Below are 24,012 nucleotides of genomic sequence, written 5' to 3' on the forward strand. Positions count from 1 at the left end.
GGGATAATTTCAATTTGCTGGCTGAGCTGCATGGACAACCATGGAAGACTGGGTATTACCCAGAGCAGCTTTCCTTCCCTCCCTCCTAAAGTCATTGTGTTTATCAGTGGGTATTTGGAGACACTGACCACCCATTTATGCCATAGGGATCTCCAGGACCATATGGACCGAAGGGACCAAGAGGACTTCAGGTAAGGAGTCTGCAACCAAAGCTGTCTGGATTATAGTCCCCGGCATAGTTTTTAGAAATCCCTTTGCCTACTTGTACTCTCTGCCAATGTAATTAGAATATCTGTGGATTGGAGCCAGGCATCAATAGTTTTAACCCCCCCCGCCGCCATGATTCTACTGTGCACCAAGTTTGTACACCACTTTTGTAATGTTTTGATTAACTAACTCAGGCTCCCTAAAATTACCCTTCCTAAAAGGTGCCAGCAGGTCAGTCAGCTTGCTTGGTGAGTAGTTGAGGAGATGAAAAAACTTACTGTCTAGAGAGGTGAAGAAATTCAAAATAGTTAAAAGCAGGAGGTAACTTTTTTGCATTGCCAATGGAAGAGAGATGGAATAACCTATGCATTTTATCTAAATTATAATATTTGTGTTGTTCCATCACTATCAGTAGTTAATACTTTATAATATGGAATGATTCTTTACAGCACTTATTTAAGTTATACATGTTCCATGGATTTCAGGAAATAATCTGGACACATTTTTTTCCAGTCTAGTAATTGCTGATTCTAAAGGTATACTAGAGGGTGACTATGAAGAGTTAATTACAAATACTCCCAGCAGTTTCCTGAAAATTATACTTTTTTTTGTTTTTTTTTAAACTTTTATTTAATGAATATAAATTTCCAAAGTACGATTTATGGATTACAATGGCTTCCCCCACATACCGTCCCTCCCACCCGCAACTCTCCCCTTTCCTACTCCCTCTCCCCTTCCATTCACATCAAGATTCATTTTCGTTTCTCTTTATATACAGAAGATCAGTTTAGCATACATTAAGTAAAGATTTTAACAGTTTGCTCCCACACAGAAACATAAAGTGAAAAATACTGTTTGAGTACTAGTTATAGCATTAAATCTCAATGTACAGCACACTAAGGACAAAGATCCTACATGAGGAGTAAGTGCACAGTGACTCCTGTTGTTGACTTAACAAATTGACACTCTTGTTTATGGCATCAGTAATCACCCTAGGCTCTTGTCATGAGCTGCCAAGGCTATGGAAGCCCCCTGAGTTCACTGACTCTGATCATTTTTAGACAAGGCCATGGTCAAAGTGGAAGTTCTCTCCTCCCTTCAGAGAAAGGTACCTCCTTCTTTGATGACCCGTTCTTTCCACTGGGATCTCACTCACAGAGATCTTTCATTTAGGTTATTTTTTTTTTTTTTCCAGCGTGTCTTGGCTTTCCATGCCTGAAATACTCTCATGGGTTTTTCAGCCGGATCCATATGCCTTAAGGGCTGGTTCTGAGGCCAGAGTGCTGTTTAGGACATCTGCCATTCTATGGGTCTGCTGTGTATCTCACTTCCCATGTTGGACCATTCTCTCCCTTTTTTATTCTATCAGCTAGTATTTGCAGACACTAGTCTTGTTTATGTGATCCCTTTGGTTCTTAGTCCTATCATTATGATCAATTGTGAACAGAAATTGATCACTGGGACTAGTGAGATGGCATTGGTACATGCCACCTTGATGGGATTGAATTGGAATCCCCTGGTATGTTTCTAACTCTACCGTTTGAGGTAAGTCAGCTTGAGCATGTCCCGATTTGCACATCTCTTCCCTCTCTTATTCTCACTCTTATATTTAACAGTGATCACCTTTCAGTTAAGTTTCAGCACTTAAGAATAATTGTGTATTGATTACAGTATTCAACCAAAAGTATTAAGTAGAACAAACAAAAAAAATACTAGGAGGGATAACATATCAAGTTGCTCATCAACAGTCAGGGTGAGGGCTGATCAAGTCACCGTTTCTCATAGTGTTCATTATTATTTTATTCAAGATTTCTTAGATAACATCTAGCTAGCTGTCAAATCCTTTGCTTTGGCCTGGAGTTGTCCTGGAAGGGCAGTAATTAATCATTACATGGTCATTGGAAACTCTTTCAAGTATATAAGCTTTAGATATTTAAGAAGTCTTTGAATATTCAAAATCATTCAAAAATGGGATCCAGCACAGGAATAAGTTTGGAAATACAGGTTTAGAAAATAAAAACCTCTTTATGAAAATATTTGCTGTCAGTTCAACAGCCATTTTAGAAGCATCTTATTTGACACGCGGAATTTTATCTCATCCCATTTCTCAATTGGATGTAATCTCAATTTAGCTCTCAGTTAGATAGTCTGACTTCTAATATCCAGGATCCTAAAGGATTGGTTCATTCCAATCCTTTTGTACTCTTGTACACAGAACTAATTCTCGGTTTTTATCTTGGGACAGGGCATCAGTGGACCTCCAGGGGATCCAGGCCCGAAGGGATTTCAAGGCAATAAGGTAATTTTCCCTATTGATTACCTTCCTCTAGTGCACTGTGGCCATGCAGGCTTTTGTTAGGCAGAAGTCAATGGACTGTGAAGAAGCACCTTCGGAAATACATAATAAACTGCAGGTATGTACACAGAATCAAGTTCAAGTACAAGTCAGCACCATAGGTTTTCCGTTTATTATTCCCTCATTCGAGAGAATGATTGATATAAGGCATCATCTACACTCTGCTGTATTTCTTTCTTATTCCTGACCATTCGTCATTTTATGGCTCCTGGAAACTGAGGAGCAGTAACAAATAGTGCAGTTCAAATCACTGTTTCCCACAGGTGATGCCAACTCCATGGATTATTTATAGGGAAAGTGAATTTACAACTTCTGTACCAACAGATGTCGAGCCATTAAAAAAATTACAAGGCAATTGCAACCATCAGTCCTGACTTCTAATGTCATTCAACAGATAGCCAGGCAAGACAGAAAGGTAGCAGTTGAATAGGTGCCAAATAGAACCCAAAGAGGCTGGTAAGAGGATCTTTACAAGTTGTGGTTATAAGGCTCTTGTTCTCCCAAGGAGAATGGCCATGAATTTGCTAAAAATTAGATTTTTAATCTCCTTTTAAATTCTTCTCAATTCTTGATAAATTTCATGAATATAGTAAATATCCCAGAAATGGTGCTGATTTAGTGACGAGAGCTGTGTGGAATCGGTGACTGCAGAGAATGTTGTCCCAAGTGAGCCTAGGCAAAGGCGACTTTGTTAGCGCCTACTTTCAAAGGTGATAAGAAATTTCAGCTGTAGGGAGTAGTTGGGCTGCTTGAGTGTTCATTTTCCCAGAGAGAGGAAAGGGAGTGACAAGTACAGTATTTTTACCGAGATAATGACAGCCTGTGATTTCCCAGGCCACTTTTAATTGGCAAATTAAAATCGAATGGGCTTCTCCGCAGGCGTTGCTTAAGCTTCATCTGGGGAAATGGTCTTTTCCAGTCCTCGCCTGTGATTAATCCTCCCTGGGGGGAAAGAAAGGGTCCTGTTGAATACAGAATAGAAATGCTGATAAAATTGCATTGGCTATAGGTAGAAGTCTTACAGCAGGAAAAAATGTATTTTGACAAGATACACATGTTTCTAGGATTCTTTTGTTACTTACAAAGAGGGTTTTCACATATTGGTGAAAAAGAGGCTCAAAATCAGGCATCAAAACTGGAGCTTGCAACAGGGATAGAATCACAGTATTGGTGCCACCGAGCATGTTAGAGACCATACTGGCCAACATTTTCATATTGGAAATGAACCTGGAGGTCAGAGGCCCAGCCAGCTCCCATCATCAGCTCCCAGGGCAGTGGAGAGGTGGTGGGCTGGGAGCAGTGTGTGCGTCTTAAGTGACAGTGCCACGGCAGTGGGCAGGGGGAGGGACAGATCCATGAGAAGGTGCTGTTGTGTGATCACTTCTCTGTACAGCCAGGAAAATTACTACTTAAGCTATTTTAAAAGTTAAATTTTTCTCCATAAAATGTATCTTTGAATTCTAACAATGCATGAATACTTATTAAGTAATGAATCAAGTGTTTTCTTGGGTGGGAGGAGTGATGGCTGTAATTTTTCTGATATATTAGAGATTTGTATTGACTTTTTAAAAAGTCTGTAGGATTTGGTGATACTTAGACTTTTTTTAAAAAATTATTTTATTTGAAAGGCAGAGTTACAGAAATGCAGAGGCAAAGGTAGCAAGAGAGAGGTCTTCCATCTGCTGGTTCACTCCCCAGATTGCCACAACAGCCAGAACTGGGCCGATCTAAAGCCAGGAGCCAGGAACTTCTTCCTGGTCTCAAATGCAGGTGCAAGGGCCCAAGCACTTGGGGTAAATTCTACTGCATCCCCAGGCCATAGCAGAGAGCTGGATTGGAAGTGGAGCAGCAGGGACTTGAACCGGCACCCATATGGGATGCAGGCACTGCAGGCAATGGCTTTACTTGCTACGCCACAGCACTGGCCCCTCGTATTGACTTTCTTTTTTTTAATTTTTATTTTATTTTATTTTATTTTTGACAGGCAGAGTTAGACAGTGAGAAAGACAGAGAGAAAGGTCTTCCTTCCGTTGATTCACTCTCCAAATGGCCACTACGGCCAGCGCTACGCTGATCCGAAGCCAGGAGCCAGGTGCTTCCTCCTGGTCTCCCTTGTGGATTCAGGGCCCAAGCACTTGGGCCATCCTCCACTGCCTTCCCCGGGCCACAGCAGAGAGCTGGCCTGGAAGAGGGGCAACTGGGACAGAATCCGGCACCCCGACCGGGACTAGAACCCGGGGTGCCGGCGCCGCAGGCAGAAGATTAGCCTAGTGAGCAGCGGTGCTGGCCCGTACTGACTTTCATAACATAATCACACAAACGAGGAGGCATTATTCCAAAAGTATTTGAGGAGTTGATCAATGTCCTAAGTGCCTCTCTTTAAATAAAACTTTTAATTTAAAAAACTGAAAATAATTGTAAAACATACATGATATGAAATTTCCATTTAGGTTCCAATCCCAAAGTTCACTACCAAGTGAACACACACAGTTTATTACTAATTTTGGGGGGAGTTTTGAGGGCTGATGGGAGGCAGTGAGGTGGGCACGAGTGTCCCATTTTCCTGCTAGGTGTATTTCTGGTTTAAGGTCACAAATATAGTGATCTCTTGGCTCTTGCTTTGAGATTATTGCTAACTTCTGTATAATTTCTATTTCTTTCCCCTGTTAGCCAGAGAACTATAACACATTAATCATTAGGGTTTTTTTTTATTCTGTTTTGTTTTGTTTTGGTCTTACCCTTTTGTTAGTGTATTGTTCAAAAAGTTACATTTCAGGGAATGATTTCATCATGCCTCCCAGAATGTACTTTTTTTTTTTTAAAGATTTTATTTATTTATTTGAGAGATAGAGGGAGAGAGTGAGAGAGACACAGAGAAAGGTCTTCCATCTGCTGGTTCACTCCCCAGATGGCCGCAACGGCTGGAGCTGTTCCAATCCGAAGCCAGGAGCCAGAAGCTTCTTCTGGGTCTCCCATGTTCAGGGTTCAGGGGCCCAAGGACTTGGGCCATTTTCTACTGCTTTCTCAGGCCTTAGCAGAGAGCTGGATTGGAAGTGGAGCAGCCAGGACTTGAACCAGCGCCTATATGGCATGTCGGCACTTCAGGTGGAAATTACCCTACTATGCCACAATGCTGACCCCACTCCCAGGATATGCTTTTAAATTTTGAAGATGCCACAAATATGTTTCCCTCAGCCTGGACATAATGTTGTATGTTATAGCAACATTTCTTTTTGTCCATTATAATTTTATTAGAATATGTTTTTAGGAAACTGTTCAGCTTATGTCAAAAGAATCTCAAATCTAGTAATTCTATATTTTCTAAGGGGCAACTTCTATACAGTAGCTAACATTTATTTATTAAATATTATGTGTATATACAGTCTAAATACTCATTTCACGCTAATACTACCTTTTGTTGTAGACCTTGCTACATCCACATTATAGAGATTAGGCTTATAAAGATTTAAGCAATGCATGCAAATCTACAGAGCTAGAAAGGGACAGAACCAAGATTCAAACCCAAAAGTCTGCTTGTAACTACCATATTGTATTCATCTACTTATGAAAAACAGCGGTGTTTCCTGAATATTTGGCCTGAGATAAATGCATTTCGTCAGGATTCTCTGGCACTCACCTCTGTCTCCCTCTTAGGGCCCTCTGGCTGGGACGGCAGCGTGTTGAAAGGTGCATTTCTACTCCATTGCAACGCTCATCTGAAAGTTCAGGGAAGACCAGGGGGGAGTCACGAGGGGAAAAGAAAACAGAATGCTAACTGAGCATTTTCAAATGCTGTGTCTCCTACTAGACCTTAGAATAGAAACCTCTGGACATGGAACATTCGCAAAGATTCCCTGAGAGCGTCTAGGTGGGTCTGCCTGTGTGAATGGCCTCTCTCACAAACTGCAATCACTTTATGTTGCTGGAGGGCTTGGATTTTCTCAAGCAAGAAGTTTTCCAGAAAGGGTGGCCAAAGAACAAAAGGGAAAAAAAGTAGTATGTGTTAAATCAAGGCAACATGTGCTTCTGGCCCAGTGTCTCAAATCACTTCTGTCATTAATATTGTCTACACCTAAGGTAGCTTTGTGCCCTGAAAGTCCTTGTTGCCTTAGCAACAAAACCTAGAAGTTTCTCAGAATAAAGCCTTGGCTTGGAGGCTACTCAGCCTCCCCTTCACATGAGGGTCACAGAGCGTCATTCATAAGAATGTCCCAGGGCTCTCTGAAAGCAGCAACAACAATAATAACCCAAGTGTCCAAGAAGTCGTATCCCTGGGATCACAGTGAGGGTGGAACGCCGGCGGGAGCGTGCACTCATGCCCAGGTGCCTCAGGTGGAGGTCCCATAAGAGTGAGAAAGAGTGGCTCGTGATTGGCAGGCCTTTCAAGTCACAGAGAACAAGTTACCAAATTTAATTCTGAACAGATAAGCACAGTGGAACACTGGGTGGGGGCAAGCCCGTGTTAGGTCATTTTTGCCATTTCTTGATGTCTGTCTGAGGTTATTGCTGAAGGACATTTCCTTCTCAGACCTCACGTGATTTGCTGCTGCTAAGACTCTCTTTGTGCTCAGGGTAGGGGCTGGGGGAGGGACAGCACTGTGGCATGTGCAGGGGCCAGCTTGTGACACTTTTCAGGGTCTCAGCATCAGAGCTCAGGGGGTGGGCCCGCAGAGCCCCAGGAGAGAACCCAAAGCCTCTTCCCAAGGCAGAGGATGGTATTTTGTCCTGCGACAATGGAAAAAATGCTGTCACATTAGCTTACACGATGGTTTATCGTGATGGCGAGATGCCCTTCTTCTAACCCCTTCCCTTGCTCTCCCCTCTAACAATCATATTTCCTGTGGGGTTTTCCCCTGAAATGTCTTACTCTTACTCCACACTCAAGTGTAAAAAACTTAAAGTCCTTTGACCTGAGACTCGATCACACTTTATATTCACCTTAGATTCTAAGATGCTAAGGAAACCCATGGAGAAACAGCATCAGTCTGTTCCAGTTTAATAAATGGATATGGAATCTGGTCGATCTCCAGTGAATCAAACATCCATCACATTGGACGAAGACCTAGTGTTAATGAATGAGCTGAATCTGTGTTTCAGAGTAGGAACATTTAGCTTGCTCTACACCAAACCGCAGTTCTTCCTTCTCCTAATCCTGCTCAAGCAAGCGTCTGTTCTAGTTTTTGAAGTTCCTAAGAAAAAGGCGGTGTTTTCTTTTTTTAAGTAAATGATGTACTAATGAGGATATTATATAAACTATAGTAAGATATGCAGACTCTCAGATTAACACTGTAAGCCTGGCAGACACAACATCCTATTTTCTCCAGAACACTTTGAAATGAGGTTGATTTTAGCCAGAAGACCAGCTGTCAGTCTTGAATGTCAGTGCTAGGAATGCACATACAGATACTTCCAACAGTGGGGAATCACGTTTCCATCCTTTTCCCAGCAATTTGTTGCTTATACCTTTAAAATATTATTTCTGTATTTGTTTATTTGTTTATATATTTTTATTTGAAAGGAGAGAGAGAGAGATAGCTTCCATGTGCTGATTCACTCCCAGATGGCCACAACAGCCTGAGCTGGGTGATCTGAAGCCAGGAGCTTCTTCTGGGTCTCCCTCGTGGGTACAGAGCCTAGACCTGGATCACCTTCTGCTGCTTACCCAGGCCTTTTGAAGGGAGTTGGATTGGAAGTAGAGGAACCGGGACTCAAACTGGTACCCATATGGGATGCCAGCATTGCAGGTGGCGACTTTACTCACTACACCACAGCATTGGCCCCAACACAAATATTTCTTGAATGAATGAATACTTGAAAGAGAATTAACGGTTTTACAGTAGTCCACGTTATCCACAGGAGAAGATTCCTAGTAGATTCCTGAAACTGTGTGTAATACTATATATCCATTCCTATGACAATGCTTAATTTATAACTGAAACACAATAAGGGATTAAAGTATAACATAAAACAAAAAATTATAAAAATATTCTGTAAAACATTATTCTAAATTTATGAATTGCTTCTTTCTGGAAATTCTCATTTAACATCTTCAGAATAGGATTTGCCATGGGTATCTGAAACCAGGAACAGTGAAACCATAGGTGAGGGGGTGCTACCACAGATGGGAAGAGTGGCCAGCTGTACTGTACTGGGAACAGAGTAGACAACAGTCTGAGTTATCACTGGATGTGGCAGTGTTGAGGTCATTGGAAACCTTTGCAATGGCGGTTTCAACAGCAATGGGAGGGAGATGGTGATGGGGTTGACAGAATTAGAGAACACGACACAGTGGTCTGGAATGTTGACCCTTCTTCCAACACGCTGGTAATAAAGAGCGCTCTGTGTAGACAAAACCCATCAACAGCTTCTGGGCATTAAACACTAATGTGCTATTTATACTTTTGTTTCAAAGTGGCGTGAAGACTTGTGAATTGAGCTTAATTTTTACAGTTCCATATATATTCATACAACTTAGGGTCTCTTGCTTTCTATAATACCAGTATCTTTATTAGAATGGAAAAATCACTACTAAATGTTCTGGTTCAGTAGATTTAAACACACATTTCTTGTTTTGGTCATTATCTCAAAACTTGGTTTGGCTCAGAGCTTTGTAGCTTTAGTAGGTCAATCTGTTAAACATAAATAATATTTCCAGTTATAGTTTGGAAATAGTGTAACACCAGAACTGTGAACAACTATGACGGATTTTAAACTTTTTCTCAAACATGTTGCATAGAGCTCAGACAACTCAAAATCATGTTGTTTTCAACCACTAAAAGAAATCACGGTGGTGGGCCCAGCAGTTAAGATGCCAGTTAGAATGCTCATGTCCCACATCATTAGATTCGATTCTTAGCCCTGCTTCTAGCTAATGTTCACCTGGGAGGCAGTGGTGATGGATCAAATAGTTGGATACCTGACAGCCGTGTGGGAGGCCTGGACTGAACTCCTGGCTTCAGCCTGGTCCAACTTTAGTCATTGTGGGCATTTGGGATAGTGAAACGGGACAGGAATGCTCTCTTATGGTCTCTGTCATGCTGCCTTTCAAATAAGTGATTATAAAGTCATGATTTTAACAGGATATAATTACATCTAACTTTATGTGAAATAAATCAGGAAAACATATGTAGACATCTGTAATTCCTAATAAAGAATAATCAAACAAAAAAAGGTTTGAAGTTCACAGCTCTCTTAACAGAATGACTGTATTTTTGGATTCCTGTAAAATGGTTTAACTATAGGGTTCTTGACTGCGTCAGCTTTTCTGGTTGTCAAAAAGCAATAATGTGCTGTCTGGTTCTTCCGGCAGGCTAGCAACTATGAATAAGGTTGTGACTGCTCAGCATAAAGGAAGAATCCCTTTACACTTTTAATTATAAATATCTGTTAAATGAAGAACAAGGGCCAACCTGCCAAACTATGTGCATGTTTTTCCTTCAGAGATGTCAGAGTCTGAATGCTATTTCTGTTCTGGGCCTAATTAAAGGGAAAGAATCATTAGACATCCAGCAATTCTTGCTGTGGAAAGAGCTTTGACCTACATGCACATCTGCCCACCAGGACTCTAAATGAGCTTATTAGCTCACTTGACATGAGACAAGTGATAGTGACAACTGGAAGTGGCTGCCAGAACATGTGGATGTCAGCCAGTGGCTTCAAGGTAGATGATTTCCATTCCCAAATCTCCGATGCATACGGCTCTCGGCAGATGGGGTGCATGGTGTGTGTGTGTGTGTGTGTGTGTGTGTGATTGCCAAGATAAAGGCTTTGGCAAACCAGGGAACCCAAAATGCTGCCAACGTTTCCCACAAAGTTGTTGAGTCTCACCTGCATGCTGTGTTAAACTGGGCCCTAATGTGGAGCAGGATCAGCGGCCGTAGTATCTTCAGAGGGATGTCACATTTTAAAATGTCCTTTACTCTTTCAAGTAAGTTGTGATAGCAACTTTGCAACAGAAAATTATTGTTATCTCAAGGTTAAGACTTTTTAAAATTGTGATAAAATATATATAATATAGTATGCATCATCTGATTCACTCAAGAGTGGTAAATATATTCCCAGTGTTGTGTAACCATTAGCACTATTTGTACCCAAAACTTTTTCATCATTCCAACATTGAATGGTCACTCCTCATTTCTCCCTTCTCACAGATTCCGAGGGCAAGCGGTTAAGAAACGTGTCACGTGGGCCTCTTCTGGTCATCGATGTGCTGTTGTCACATTAGAGGAGAGTGTCCACTCTAACATTTCCCAGCAGCTCCTTTTTGTGCTATGATTCTCAAAAGCTCTCTTGATAGGCTGCTGACTTGTCCTTGCTTTCAGCAAAAATGTCACATATTTCCTTAGGTTTTGTTATGTATGATGATGTCCAGTTTTCTCTTAGATTGTCAGAAGACTATGAATAACCATTTTTGTTGGCCAAACGTGGTCAAGTATTGCCAGCGTCTTGTGGCTTGTCCTGACAGCAATCTAGAAAGAGAGATGGGTCACTAAAATCTAATGCTGCAATTTTCATTCTGTTCTTCACTAATTCTTTGTCTTGTGGAGTTTTTCTGCTTCAGAAGGCACAAATGATAGCCTGTGTGTAGGGTAACCTTTTTTCATATGCAGGTGGATAATATTTAAAGCAAAAGACTTTAACTAGAGATTTGAAATAATGGTAGTTCCAACCTTAGTGCCATTTGCTAATTACTGTTTGTGTGTAAGGTTACATATGTGATCAGTGTTGCCAGCCATAGTTTAGTCCAACTTGACCACTAATTCAGTGACAAGACCGATCCAGGTAGACGTGTTGTACTGAAATGGTATGTGAGTCAGCTTGTGTACATTCAGTTCCCTCTTGGCTTGTGTGTTGTTGTAGACTGTTCATCTTCATGTGATGGATCTTTCATTATGGATAGAATGCTAGTATTTGATTTTTCTGTTTTCCATCCTATAAACAAAGATATGAGTTTAGTTTGATTTTAAAAAATATTTGTTTTGAAAGTTAGAATTAGAGGAAGGGATGTGAGACAAAAAGGTAGAGAAAGATAGAATTATGTAGATTTTTTCAAACTTTGGTTCACTCTTCAGATGGCTACAATGGGCAGAGCTGGGTCAGACTGAAGCTAGGAGCCAGGAGCCTCATCCAGGTCTCCCATGTGGATGACAGGGGTGCAAGCACTTGGGCCATCTTCCGCTGTTTCTTCCAGTCCATTAGCAGAGCTGGATTGGAAGTGGAGCAACCAGAACATGAACTGGTGCCCATCTGGGATTCTGGCATTGCACATGCAGCTTAACCCACTGTGCCACAATACAAACCCCCTAGTCTGATTTTTGAAATACTTTAAGAAAAGTCTTAAAAATTCTTAAGAGCCACTTTGGTACAGTGGTTGGCAGCCAGACTACAGGGATTGAAACCCTGCACTGTATTTTTTTACTGTGTGATTTGGGAAAGTTATTTTACCTCCCTATGACTCAGCATTCTCATCCATGTGCTGTGTTAAGACTGAAACTACCTCTTACAGTTTTGTGAAAATTAAATGAATGTAAAATTCTTACAGCATCACTTGTTACATTTTTAGTGCCATATGGATTGATAATTTTTATTAAGCTGTTAGGTATTTTTATTAAGCTATTAGGTATTTTGACAAGTTTATATCAATCAAACCAAATCTACCCTGATGTTTTCTAAAAAAAAAACAAGCTTTTTACTAAATACAATACTTTCTGTGATACAAGATAAAACAGATGCAAAATGGGGCTCGATTTAACAAGTACATGACAAATATCAACTGTATCCATCCCTTGGTCCCTCCCCTCCTTCCTTCCCTTCCAAATAAAATGTTTATTCCTCCTTTCCTTCCATTTGGAAAGCAGAAGAATATTAGCCATGACAGCTCTCTGCTGTGGCCAGGGAGTGCAGTGGAGGATGGCCCAAGTACTTGGGCCCTGCACCCCATGGGAGACCAGGAGAAGCACCTGGCTCCTGCCATCGGATCAGCGTGGTGCGCCGGCCGCGGCGGCCATTGGAGGGTGAACCAACGGCAAAGGAAGACCTTTCTCTCTGTCTCTCTCTCACTGTCCACCCTGCCTGTCAAAAGAAATTAAAAAAAAGAATATTAGCCATGAGACTTAAAATATTAAAGGTGTTGCCACATGTATATGGAAAATGATTAAAATAAGTCACTGAAATGTTTTTCTAATATTTATAAGAGCCCAAAGTGTGACTGAAATGTTCCTAATTATATTATCCAAGAAAAGCTAAAGTTCTGGCCTCAAACAATTCCAAATCTTAGAGAACCATTTGCTGTTTGTTATTGTAGGAAAGGAAGGCTTTGCTTTTGGTTAGTGTCATGTATAGAGAATGTTGGCTTTTCTCTCGCTGAACTTTCCTCAGGCTGTTTAATTCTGGTGCCATTACCATTTCAGCTGAAAACAAAAAAGATAGTTAATTGCGTTTGAGCAAGTTTATAGGAGAAACCGTGTAATAGGTTCTTGATATATTTATGCAATTTGTATATAGTTGCTTCTGGTTGAAAACTCAAGTAAACTAGAAGGAACTCCACAGAGGCATTTTCAGGCCCATAGATGCCCTCAGTCTAGAACCGGTTTTCTGTTTGTTTATCTCCCACAGCTAGCACAGACCTGGTGCCCTGGTGACTGCTCACCAATAAATGTTTGTTGCATGAGTAGCTAAGGGAATGATAGTAATTAGCTAAGCATTGAAAATGCAAAGCTGAGAAAAACCACATGCATCCTTCCACAGTCTAGTGGGTAACACATTAACATGCCTACAAATGCAAAGTTGCAACTGTAGTGAAAGCTCAGAAAAACAAGAAAATTGTGCTATCAAAACTGCAGTGGCAACAATAGGGATTCCACCTGATCCTTATATTGCTCTGGCAGCAATATAAGGAATGAATTGAAGTAGAGTGGATGCAGGTTGAGTGGTAAGGATTTTGGTGTCATATAAACAAGAGAGGATATTAATTTGGTGGAGAGTATGGAGGTGTGGTAGACAGTTGGAGAGGGAGATGGATTTAAGAATCATATTGATAGATGTTTGACTCAGGAGGGATTGTGGTATCTTTCCCAAAGATAAACAGCACTGGAAGATGACCAGGTCTGGGTGTGGATGATTATGAGTTTGACTTTGGAAATGATGGCTCCCTTTTGAAATTTTAGTTTCCATCAACTCCAGCAAGCCATGTCTGCATTCTTTTATTCCCCACCCACTTGGCACTGTCCATGGTTCTGACCTGAATCTCTGTTGTCCAATAGAGTAGCCACATGGGGCTATTGAGCACTTGAAATGTGGCTAGTCCAAATAGAAATGTGCTATAAGTGTCCTCACATTGGCTCTCAAAGACTTCGCATTAAACATAGCAAAAAATGCAATCAATAATACTCTAAAATTATTGATTACATGTTGAAATGATAATACTTTACACATGTATCAGGTTAAGTAAAATACAGTATTATTTGTTATTCACCTGGCTCTTTTTACTTTCTTAATGTGGCTACTAGGAAATTTCAAATTACACATGTGGCTCACTGTACATTCCCAGTGGAAGGCACTGCTGCAGTGACCCTCTATTGTGACTTCATTCCTGGCCTTTGGGCCCACAGGAATGCTCACTGTCCCCGGGACATTGTACCTCATTTTATGCCTTATTCTCTTCTCTTCCTGAACTTTTGCTCCTTTTCTTTCCTACCAGATTAGCTATGACTTCTACTTCTTTGTTCAAATGAGAAAAGCCCTCTATAATGAAACTTTCCCAATTCCTTAAGGCATAATTAAACATTTCTGCCTCAGAAACTTATGTGCTCTGTTAATACTTTTGTTATAGGTAATTCACATGCTTGTATTTGTTTTATATTCATTTATCTCTCTAGCCAGATTGTGTAAGCTTCTGCAAAGTGCAGGTGCAATCTGATTTATGTCTCTAATTATGTAACCTGATACTCAATTATAGACATAAATTGTTATGTACCAGAATGTTATTGACCACCAACCTGGTACAATTGAATCTACTCACATTAAACAGCTACTGTGTGACTGGTTATGACTTAGATATTTTATCAGCAGCATTTTTAATGTCCTCAACAATGCTGCAAGGTAGATATCATTATCTTCATTTTGCAGATGAGGATCTTACAAATGTTTGAGCTGTTAGTAAATGAATGGAGCCAGTATTCCACTGGACTGAATGACTCTGAGCCATGTTTCTTTCCCCTCTGATTGAACATGGGTTAAAATATGGAGATTGTATTTCTATACTATAAAATGGAAAGAATGCTTATTTCCTAGGATTGTTAGAAGATTAAGTGAGATAAAGTATATAACGTATCAGGACAATACCTTTTTATAATCATGCTATTCAAGCAGTTTAAGTTTTTAATTAAAAATATTTAACATACATACAAAATAGTGCATATTTATGTGGTACAATTTGCTGTTTCATTACACATACACATTGTGTAATATCCAACAGGGTAGATGGATTTATCCTTTTAAGCACTTAACATTCCTTGATAGTGAAAACATTCAAAATCCTATCTGCAAGGTATTTTAATAGAAAAATATATAATATACTACTTTATCTATAATCACATTGCTGTGTAATAGAATCCCAGGACTTCTCACTCCTATCCAGCTATAACCTAGTACCTCTTACCGAATCTTTCCCCACCCTTTCTCTCTACTGCTGCCCCAGTCTTATGAGAACACATATTTTTTCAGAATCCACATATCAATGAAATCATGTGATACTTGTCTTTCTCTGTTTGGCTTATTTCATTTGATATAATGAACTCCAGTTCTATCCATATTGTTGGAAATGGCAAGATTTCATCCTTTGTTTGTGGCTGAGAAATATTCCATTGGGTATATGTATCACATTTTCTTTATCCATTCATTGACAGATGTACACTTTTATAAAGATTTATTTATTTATTTGAAAGTCAGAGTTACACAGAGAGAGAAGGAGAAGCAGAGAGAGAGAGAGAGAGAGAGAGATATCTTCCATCCACTGGTTCACTCCCCAGTTGACTGCAACGGCTGGAGTCGCACCGATCCAAAGCCAGGAGCCAGGAGCATCCTCCGGGTCTCCCATGTGGGTGCAGGGACCCAAGGATATGGGCCATCCTCTACTGCTTTCCCAGGCCATAGCAGAGAGCTGGATTGGAAGAGGAGCAGCCAGGACTCAAACCAGAGCCATATGGGATGCTGGCACTGCAGGTGGAGGCTTTACCCACTATGCCACAATGCTGGTCCCCAAATGTATACTTAAGTTGTTTTAATTTCTTGGCTATTGTGAATAGTGCTATGTTAAACATGGGAGAGCAGATGACTATTTGCCAGATGTATTTCACTTCCTTTGGATATAAACCCAGAAGTGGGATTTCTGGAGGATATGATAGTTCTACTTTTGTTTTCCACAGTGGCTGTATGAATTTATATTCCCATCATCAGTTTGCAAGTGTTCTCTTTCCTCTACATCCTCACCAACATTTGTTATCTTTCATCTTTTTGATGAAAGCCAATCTTACTGAAGTGTGGTGATATATCATTGTAGTTTGATTTGCATTTCCCTGATGATTAGTGATGTTGAGAATTTTTTCCATGCACTTGATGGCCATTTATATGTCTTCCTCTGAGAAATGTCTGTTTCTATCTATGGTCCATTTTAAAATTGGATTATTTGGTTATTGTACTATTGAGTTGTTTGAGTTCCTTACATATTCTCAACATTAACCCCTTGTCAGATGTGTAGCTTACAAATATTTCTCCCCATTCTGTAGATTGTCTCTTCACTCTGTTGCAGTTGGCAGTGATAGGACAATGAGTGCCACCTACTGGAGCCCAGGTTTCCTCCTGATGCTGGGCAAGCCTAGAGGCTCAGTCTGAGCTGAGGTCTTGGGCTTCTGGAATTTGAGTCTGATTTCCTCCCTGTCCCAGCCTCTCTGAGTGGTTAGAGTTTAGTTTTCTGCTGGTGGTTGGAGGAGGCCAGTTGGCTGAGGAGGTTCCAAATAGTCACTCTACAACTATGGACCTGGCACTGGGAGAGGAGTGCTCAGTCTAACTGAACTTTTCACAGCAGGCCTGGCACTGGGATTCCGTTTATTCTCCCTCTCTCCAGCAGGAGGTGCTCTCCAGGCTATATCCCTTGGAGCTGGAAAGGGGTGATGTAGGCAACTTGTTCCATATTGCTTTCTTCAATGTGGCTTTTCTTGTGATTATATCAAGATAAGGCACTATTGGGGCTGGCACTGTGATGCAGTTGGCTAAAGCCCTAGCCTACAGTACCAGTGTCCCATATAGGCACCAGTTCAAGTCCCAGCTGCTCCACTTCTGATCCAGCTACCTGCTATTGTGCCTGGGAAAGCAGCAGAAGATGGCCAAATGCTTGGGCCCTTGCACCCATGTGGGAGACCTGGAAGAATCTCCTGGCTCCTGACTTCGGATTGGTTCAGCTCTGACTATTGCAACCATTTGGGGAGTGAATTAGTGGATGGAAGACCTCTCTCTCACTATCTCTCTCTGTAACTGTTTCAAATAAATAAAATAAATAAAAAAAAATTAAAGATGAGGCACTGTGATTTTTCACTTGGCTACCATAGCTCTTGTGAAGGTGACTTGGTATACGGCTGTTTGTACAGCTGTTCACTTGGGTATCTTTTCTGGGAAGTGGTCGCTGATACCTCTTACAGAGCCACCATCTTGGTTTCATTCCCCTATGAAATTTAAGATCCAATATCATTAATTCAAACATAAGAATATTCATAAACCTTCTTTAGTATAAAAACTGAAGGTACATGTCTGGACACTAAAAAAAAAGGAAGAAAACAAACCCCAAATTAATAGAAGTTACGGATGAGTAATTTAAAATATTCTTTGAGTAGTTTTAATATATGGCAATTTTCTGCCATGAAGATATATTATTTTGATAAACAATAAATTCATATTATAAGAAAAACAGTTAATCAATAACCACCCTCTTTCCCTCATCATAACATCATAGGGTCCAAAGCCTGAGAGATCTGAAGAGCCTTGTCTGTGTGAATCACATTGAGGCATGTGTTTGGGCAGGCCAGGTAGCCTCTCTTGGGGTCACCTGTGAAATGGAAGGGTTTGAGTGCCATGGTCTCATCCAGTTCTGGGATAGCTGAATTCTACTATGTGCCTGCCACATGGTAGGCTGTCATTAATTGAGAATGATCTGGCTTGGGTAATAATAATGTTGACTAAGAAAGTTTTAAGCTACAATAACTCTGTTGAGGACATGGAATGTTGACAGTAGGTTGTCTAGGACTGGATCAGTAGCTCAACAGGGGCATCTGGAAGCCAGGATCTCCCCAATTTTCCCTGTGTTGTCCTCTTCAACCATTGGCTTTCATTCTAGAGATTGTTGCTTCATGGTCACAAGATAGTTATCACACCTCCATGCAGGAAAAGAGGCAAAAAGTTTGTCCTTTATAAGCAGAAAACTCCCTCCTATCTCATTTGTCAGAAATGAGCACAGGTACAACCATACTAATCAATGGCAAAGGGAAAGGTGGCTCTAACCTGCATTAGACTGATGATCATTCATCTTCCATCCGAGTGCAAAGAATAGCTGCTCGTTGGCCTCACAGATCAGGGCAGATCAGGGTTCCATCAGCAGGGAAGAAAAGTAAGGCTGAGAACAGCCACTGAGCAGGAAGCAGAATGGGTGTGCTAGAGCACTCAACTACAGATTTGCTGGATGAATGAGTGAGGGCTTCTTTATGGCTTTCATGAATCCTAAAGTATTTTGCCCTGTGGGACCCTTCTTCCATTAAAAATATTTTATTTTAAGTTATATTTTATGACTGAGTTAATATAAAGACAATTATAATACAGGATGGATTCATTGTTATATATTCCTTATTATCAGGGTTATATTTTGTTCTGGTTTAAAAAATTAAAACATTTTTATGGACCCTTAAAGTACTGTGTGTGGGCTAGATACTGTCTGTGCTTTTCCAAATGGATTATAAATAATTGAAGGAAGGATTCTCTACCAGGTTTTGTTGTTACCTTCAGAATCCCTATTGCAACACTGAACAGCTATGCGCTGCTACTATTAGGTTGACCTAACCCATCACTGTTTCTTCCTCTAGGGTGAGCCAGGACCTCCTGGCCCTTATGGTCCTCCAGGAGCCCCTGGAATTGGACAGCAAGGTATTAAGGTAAGAATACTTGTTTCTTTGCCCATTGATGATCGTTGAATTTAGAGCAGGGCACAGGACAGTGTGATTTAAACTCTGTTCAGCCTAACCTTAATAGTCTGAAGGAAGCTTCTTGCAGAAGCTACTTAGGTTCTGTATGCTTAGACAGCAAAGTGCCCTGGTCAGGGGCAAGTACCATAATCATGATTTTTGTTTTTATTTGGTTGGAATGAATATATCTGCAAATACACACTCTCTTGCCAATCTTCGTGTACTTCTGTTGAGATTTTATGGTGTTTAAACACGAGCATGTGAATATGTTATTAGGAAATACCACACCTTGGCCATCAGCTATCACCTTTATCACATTAAATAAGCATGGAAGAACACAGGCCAGTTGGCCCATGACACTAAATAAATGTTGACAGAAGGTTTGTAGGGAACTAAAAAGGGACACTTCCTTTTCTGGGGTACTTTGCATCATCCAGGCCATGATAGAGCATAAGAACATATTTAAACGGCCTTTCTATGTGGAAAATTGCTGAGCAATAAGCCTTTGAAGTAGTACTAAAATAGAGATCAGTAGAAAAGTGTGTACTTTCAATGTAATTAAATGTCATCATGGACTTCAAAAAGTTTGTGGAAAATGGGATTAAAGGATAAAATGATTTAGTGCAAAACATTTGAAATCCATGTATAATTCTTTCATACTATGTATTCATGAAAATGTTGAAGACCCATTGGCTAGCATTTCAACAATAAGTACATTGAGACTCCAGGAAGGTGGAGTTTATATTGGCAGAACTTTTGGAGAAGAATTCCAAAGGAGATGAGTCATGAAACAGCTTGAAGGATTGGTGAAATAGGACACAGAGGGGATACGGAAGGGAAACATTCCAGGAGGGTGGCTCAGGGGCAGGAGACAGCACAAGCATTGTCAGCTTGATCATCTCAGTCACCAGAAAGTGAGTGGGCGCACAGTCCATCCTGCCAGTTACTGCACAGCGGTTCCTGAGAGTTGAAACCATTGCGTTGCATCTAGACTGGAAGAGATGATAAACATGGAGGGTGATTTGCTCACTTAAATCAAGATATTTCTCTTGATAAATCTTTATTGTGATGAATACAAAAATCTTTATTGTGATGCTGCTATTTGTCTTGTTGAAATTTCAGCAACATTTTGTGCTATATATCTTTTTATTTTAAAACTCAAGCTTTCATTCCATTCTCTCTCCCCCAGGGAGAAAGAGGTCAAGAAGGAAGAACAGGCGCTCCTGGAGCAGTGGGAGTTGGTGAACCTGGGCAGCCAGTAAGTCGTGAAAATTCTAAATGGAGCAAGAGGGGAAAATATAGATCCCAAGTGTTCTGTTTTTTTTTTTTCTTAAGGTTTATGTATTTATCTGAAAGAGTTACACAAATGGGAAGGGACACAGATAGAGATATCTTAAATCTGTTGGCTCACTCCCCAGATGGCTGCAATGGCCAAGGCTGAGTCAGGGCAAATACAGGAATCAGGAACTCCATCTCGTTCTATGTGGGTGCCAGGGGCCCAAGTACTGGGGACATCTTTCACTGCATTCTCAGGTGCATTAGAAGGAGCAGGATCAGAAGTGGAACAGCCAGCACTCTAACTGGTGTTTTTGTGAGATAACAGAGTCGCAAGCAATGATTTTACCTGTTGGGCCACAACACTTGCTCCTCAATGTGTTCTTATGCTTAGAATAAATGGTCAAATTAATCCATTTTGTTCTTTTTGAATAGAAGAAGACAGTGAGTATACAAGGACCAGATTTAATATTATTTTGCATTACTTTTGAAATAGGGCCACTTATATGAAAGTGCTTCAAAAAGGTCTTAGAAAAAGGGAATTAAAAGATAAGTGTATTTTAGTGCAAAAATTTTTAAATCCATGTATACAGTGGGTCTTCAGAAAGTTCATAGAATGTGCATATTGTGAAAAAGCTATGCATGGATTTCAGTTTTTGTACCAGTTTACACTCATCCTTTAATTCCATTTTTTCATGAGTTTTTAAAAGTCCCCTCCTATCTCTATACTCATATGTGAGCTTCCTCTTACTGTAATTTCTTACAAGATTAATCAGCTTGTCCAAGAAGAAAGGGTTCTCATTTGTTAACATTTCCTAGGAGATAAAAGATCTGGATTCAGGCCTAATATCTATACTTTATAATTGACTTTCCTGTAATCATAGAGAAAAAAAAAAACACAGAGAATGAGGACCTTGTTCATTATCTAACCTATAAGTACCTCCAAGGCTAGGATTGATGATGGTAGAAAGAAAAAAAAAGTTATTGAGTGTCTGGCTAAGTAGTTTTGAAGTTTAATGTTTTTGGAGAGGAAAATATTTTTCTATCAAAAGAGATCTGGAGAAATCTTGAATAAAACATGATAACTATGGTATTATAAGAATCTTAACTTTTCAACTTACTGTTTTCTAGGTTAGAACAGCTGTTGGCTCACCAAAGTATGAGTAAAAACAACTGACTGTAGACAGTTGGCCTCCCAACTTGGTTTTGGCATTGCATGGTTACTCACATGTAAATATTAACAGAAACGTGTTTCCGTTTTGTAAAGTACAAATGAAATGGCAGCTTATTGTTAAAGCACTGGGCTTTCACTAACGCCTGAATGTTAAAAACCAGAACATCATATGGATGATACCTAATCATTTAGGTCTAATCATTTAGAGATCAGTGATCCATTCTGTTTCTGTTAGCTACATAGTGCTTTTGAACCTACCTTCTTCGAGTCTTATATACCTGCTTAACAACAAGCTCAGAACCTGATGTCTTCGAACAGTGACTTGTAGTTTCTCATGATTCTGTGGGGCAGCTGGGGAGTCCTACATCATGTGAACTTGACTGGAGTCCCAGAATGGCGGGAATGTTAAACGTGGCCACACTTAGATGACTGACAGTCGGCTGCTGGTGGTTGTCTGAGAGCTCAGCTGGAGCTGCTGCCCAGGCCCCTCCGCTCTCCTCCACCTGAGCCTCTGCATGTGGCTGCCGGGCTCCCTTACGTGGAAGCTTAGATGCAAGCAGGAGGTTTCCAGAAACCACTCATTTTGTAAGCCCTGGCCCAGTTTCTGCAGTGCACTTGGCTAAAGTAAGTATCGGACCAGCCACTGAGTGGAGTGGAAAAAGACTCCACTTCCCTAAGAAGAATGTCAAAGTACTGGGACATCCGTAACTCACCTTTATAAAATTAAAATACTGGGTTCTTCCCGACTCTTTGATTTTCAGAACTGGAAATACTGAATTAGAGTTCAGAAACTATGAAGAGAACAGTATAAATTTAGTATAAGTTGATATTAATGGTATTTTCTTCAAATAGCTTTATTCGTTGCTACTATTATTCCAAACTCAGCAATAAATTTAATGAGTTTTACTTATTCATTCTAATTCTTATCACATTTTTATTTATTTATTTATTTTTTATTTATTTATTTTTTAATCTTTTATTTAATGAATATAAATTTCCAAAGTACGACTCATGTGTTACAATGGCTTCCCCCCCCAACATTTTTATTTTTAACTATTGAAATACTTTAAGCATATTGAGAAATATAGAGAGGATTATTTAGTATACCTCTGGGAAGAAAAATTTAGTTGGTAGATTTGCAACCCTTGCTTTAGATTTTCTTTAAAAATCATAAAAAATTCTGAATAAACTTTTCATAGTCTCTTCCAAAAAATTGAAGAGGAAGGAACATTAACCAATTTATTTGATGAGCCAAATGTTTCCCTGATACCAAACAAAATTGTAACAATATATCAGAAGAAAATTACAAACCAATATTCTCTGTGAATGAAGATACCAAAATCCATAATAAAACATTGACAATGTAGTTCAGAAATACATAAAAAAGAATTATACTAAAGAATGAAATGGGACATATTCTATGGATGTAAGGTTTGTTTAATAATTGAGAATGAATATAACACATGATATTAATAGGCTAAAGGAGAAATATCTCATGATCAAATCAAAAGACACAGAAAAGCATTTGACAAAATTCAAAACTCTTATGAGCCTGATTAAAACTCCCAAAAAACTAGAAATAGAGGGAAACTTTCTCAACTTCTACCCAAAACCTACAGTTAATATACCTAGCGTAGAAAGATTGGGTGCTTCTGTCGCTCCCCCTCTTCGTGGAGGAACGACACAGGACCCTGCGCTGTTCTTTCGTCTGCTCGGCCCTCCCCGGGTTTGCTGCTGGTTCTTCCCGGGTTGGCTACTGTCCCTTCCACCTCCGTGGAAGGGCGGTTCCCCCTGGCCACTTTCCCCACTTCCGCAGGGGAGCAGCACACCGCCGGCCGGCTCTCTCGGGGGCTGCACAGGTGTTCCCTTAGATGTTCCCCTTAGATGTTCCTGGTGCATGCCGTCTCTCTCCTCCTTTATAGTCCTCCTCTGCCAATCCTAACTCGGCTGCCCACACGCCGAGTACACTGCTCTCCTCCAATCAGGAGCAAGTCCTACAGTTTATTGGCTGAACTGGAGGCAGCTGTGTAGAAGCTGTTTTCTTCTCTCCCAGCGCCATATTGTGGGAGAGCAGATGCATAGAATAAGTCTTAATTCCAGTAACTTAGTCTAGTCCGAGTTGCTCCCCACAGATCCCCCTTTCTTTTTATTTTTTGGCGTTGATACGCGCCTGTCTTCGGTGTCCCGCGGCACACACTCTGCTCTACTTGCTAGAGTTGCCACAGGTTCTTACAAGTCCTATCAATCAGGCAAACCGAATCCGGGTCCTCTCTTCGCCATGTTGTGAGGAGGTTTTTAGGCGCTGATGCGTGCCTGTGTTCGGTGCCCTGCAGTGCATGCTCTGCTCTGCCTGCAGGTGCTTACAAAACCTAGCAATCAGGCAAACCGAATCCAAGCCTTCTCAGCGCCATATTGTGGGGAGGCTTATTGGTGTTGATTCGTGCCTATCTTCGGTGACCTGCAGCTCATACTCTGGTCGAGCTGCTTGCTGGTGCTTACTGCCCTAATCAGGCAGACCGAATCCAAGCTCTCTCATTGCCATGTTGTGGGGTGACTTATTGGTGTTGATAACGTGCCTGTCTTCGGTGACCTGCGGCGCATAAGCTGCTAGCCGCCCGCAGGTGCTCATCGCCTCACTAATCAGGCAGACCGAATCCAAGCTCTCTCATTGCTGTGTTGTTGGGAGGCCTTATTTTTCTGTTTCTCTATCTCCGGGCATTCCTATTTCTCCTATTTTACTTCTATCTACCAGCATTCCTATTTCTCTCATTTTACTT

At 40.6% G+C, this 24,012-nt stretch overlaps 1 protein-coding gene across 2 annotated transcripts in view; it reads left to right on the plus strand.

Moving 5' to 3' along the window:
• Positions 1-24,012, plus strand: part of COL28A1 (collagen type XXVIII alpha 1 chain) — a 195,040-nt gene that overhangs the window by 47,417 nt on the left and 123,611 nt on the right. For both annotated transcript variants that reach the window (XM_008261700.4, XM_051852947.2), the window contains exons 10-13: positions 147-191; positions 2,453-2,506; positions 18,688-18,756; positions 19,976-20,044. In XM_008261700.4, coding sequence (XP_008259922.3) covers positions 147-191; positions 2,453-2,506; positions 18,688-18,756; positions 19,976-20,044 — 237 coding nt within the window. The remainder of the gene's footprint in view (positions 1-146; positions 192-2,452; positions 2,507-18,687; positions 18,757-19,975; positions 20,045-24,012) is intronic.

The sequence above is a fragment of the Oryctolagus cuniculus genome, chromosome 16 (genome assembly GCF_964237555.1).
Source record: "Oryctolagus cuniculus chromosome 16, mOryCun1.1, whole genome shotgun sequence".
In the NCBI taxonomy this organism is placed as follows: domain Eukaryota; kingdom Metazoa; phylum Chordata; class Mammalia; order Lagomorpha; family Leporidae; genus Oryctolagus; species Oryctolagus cuniculus.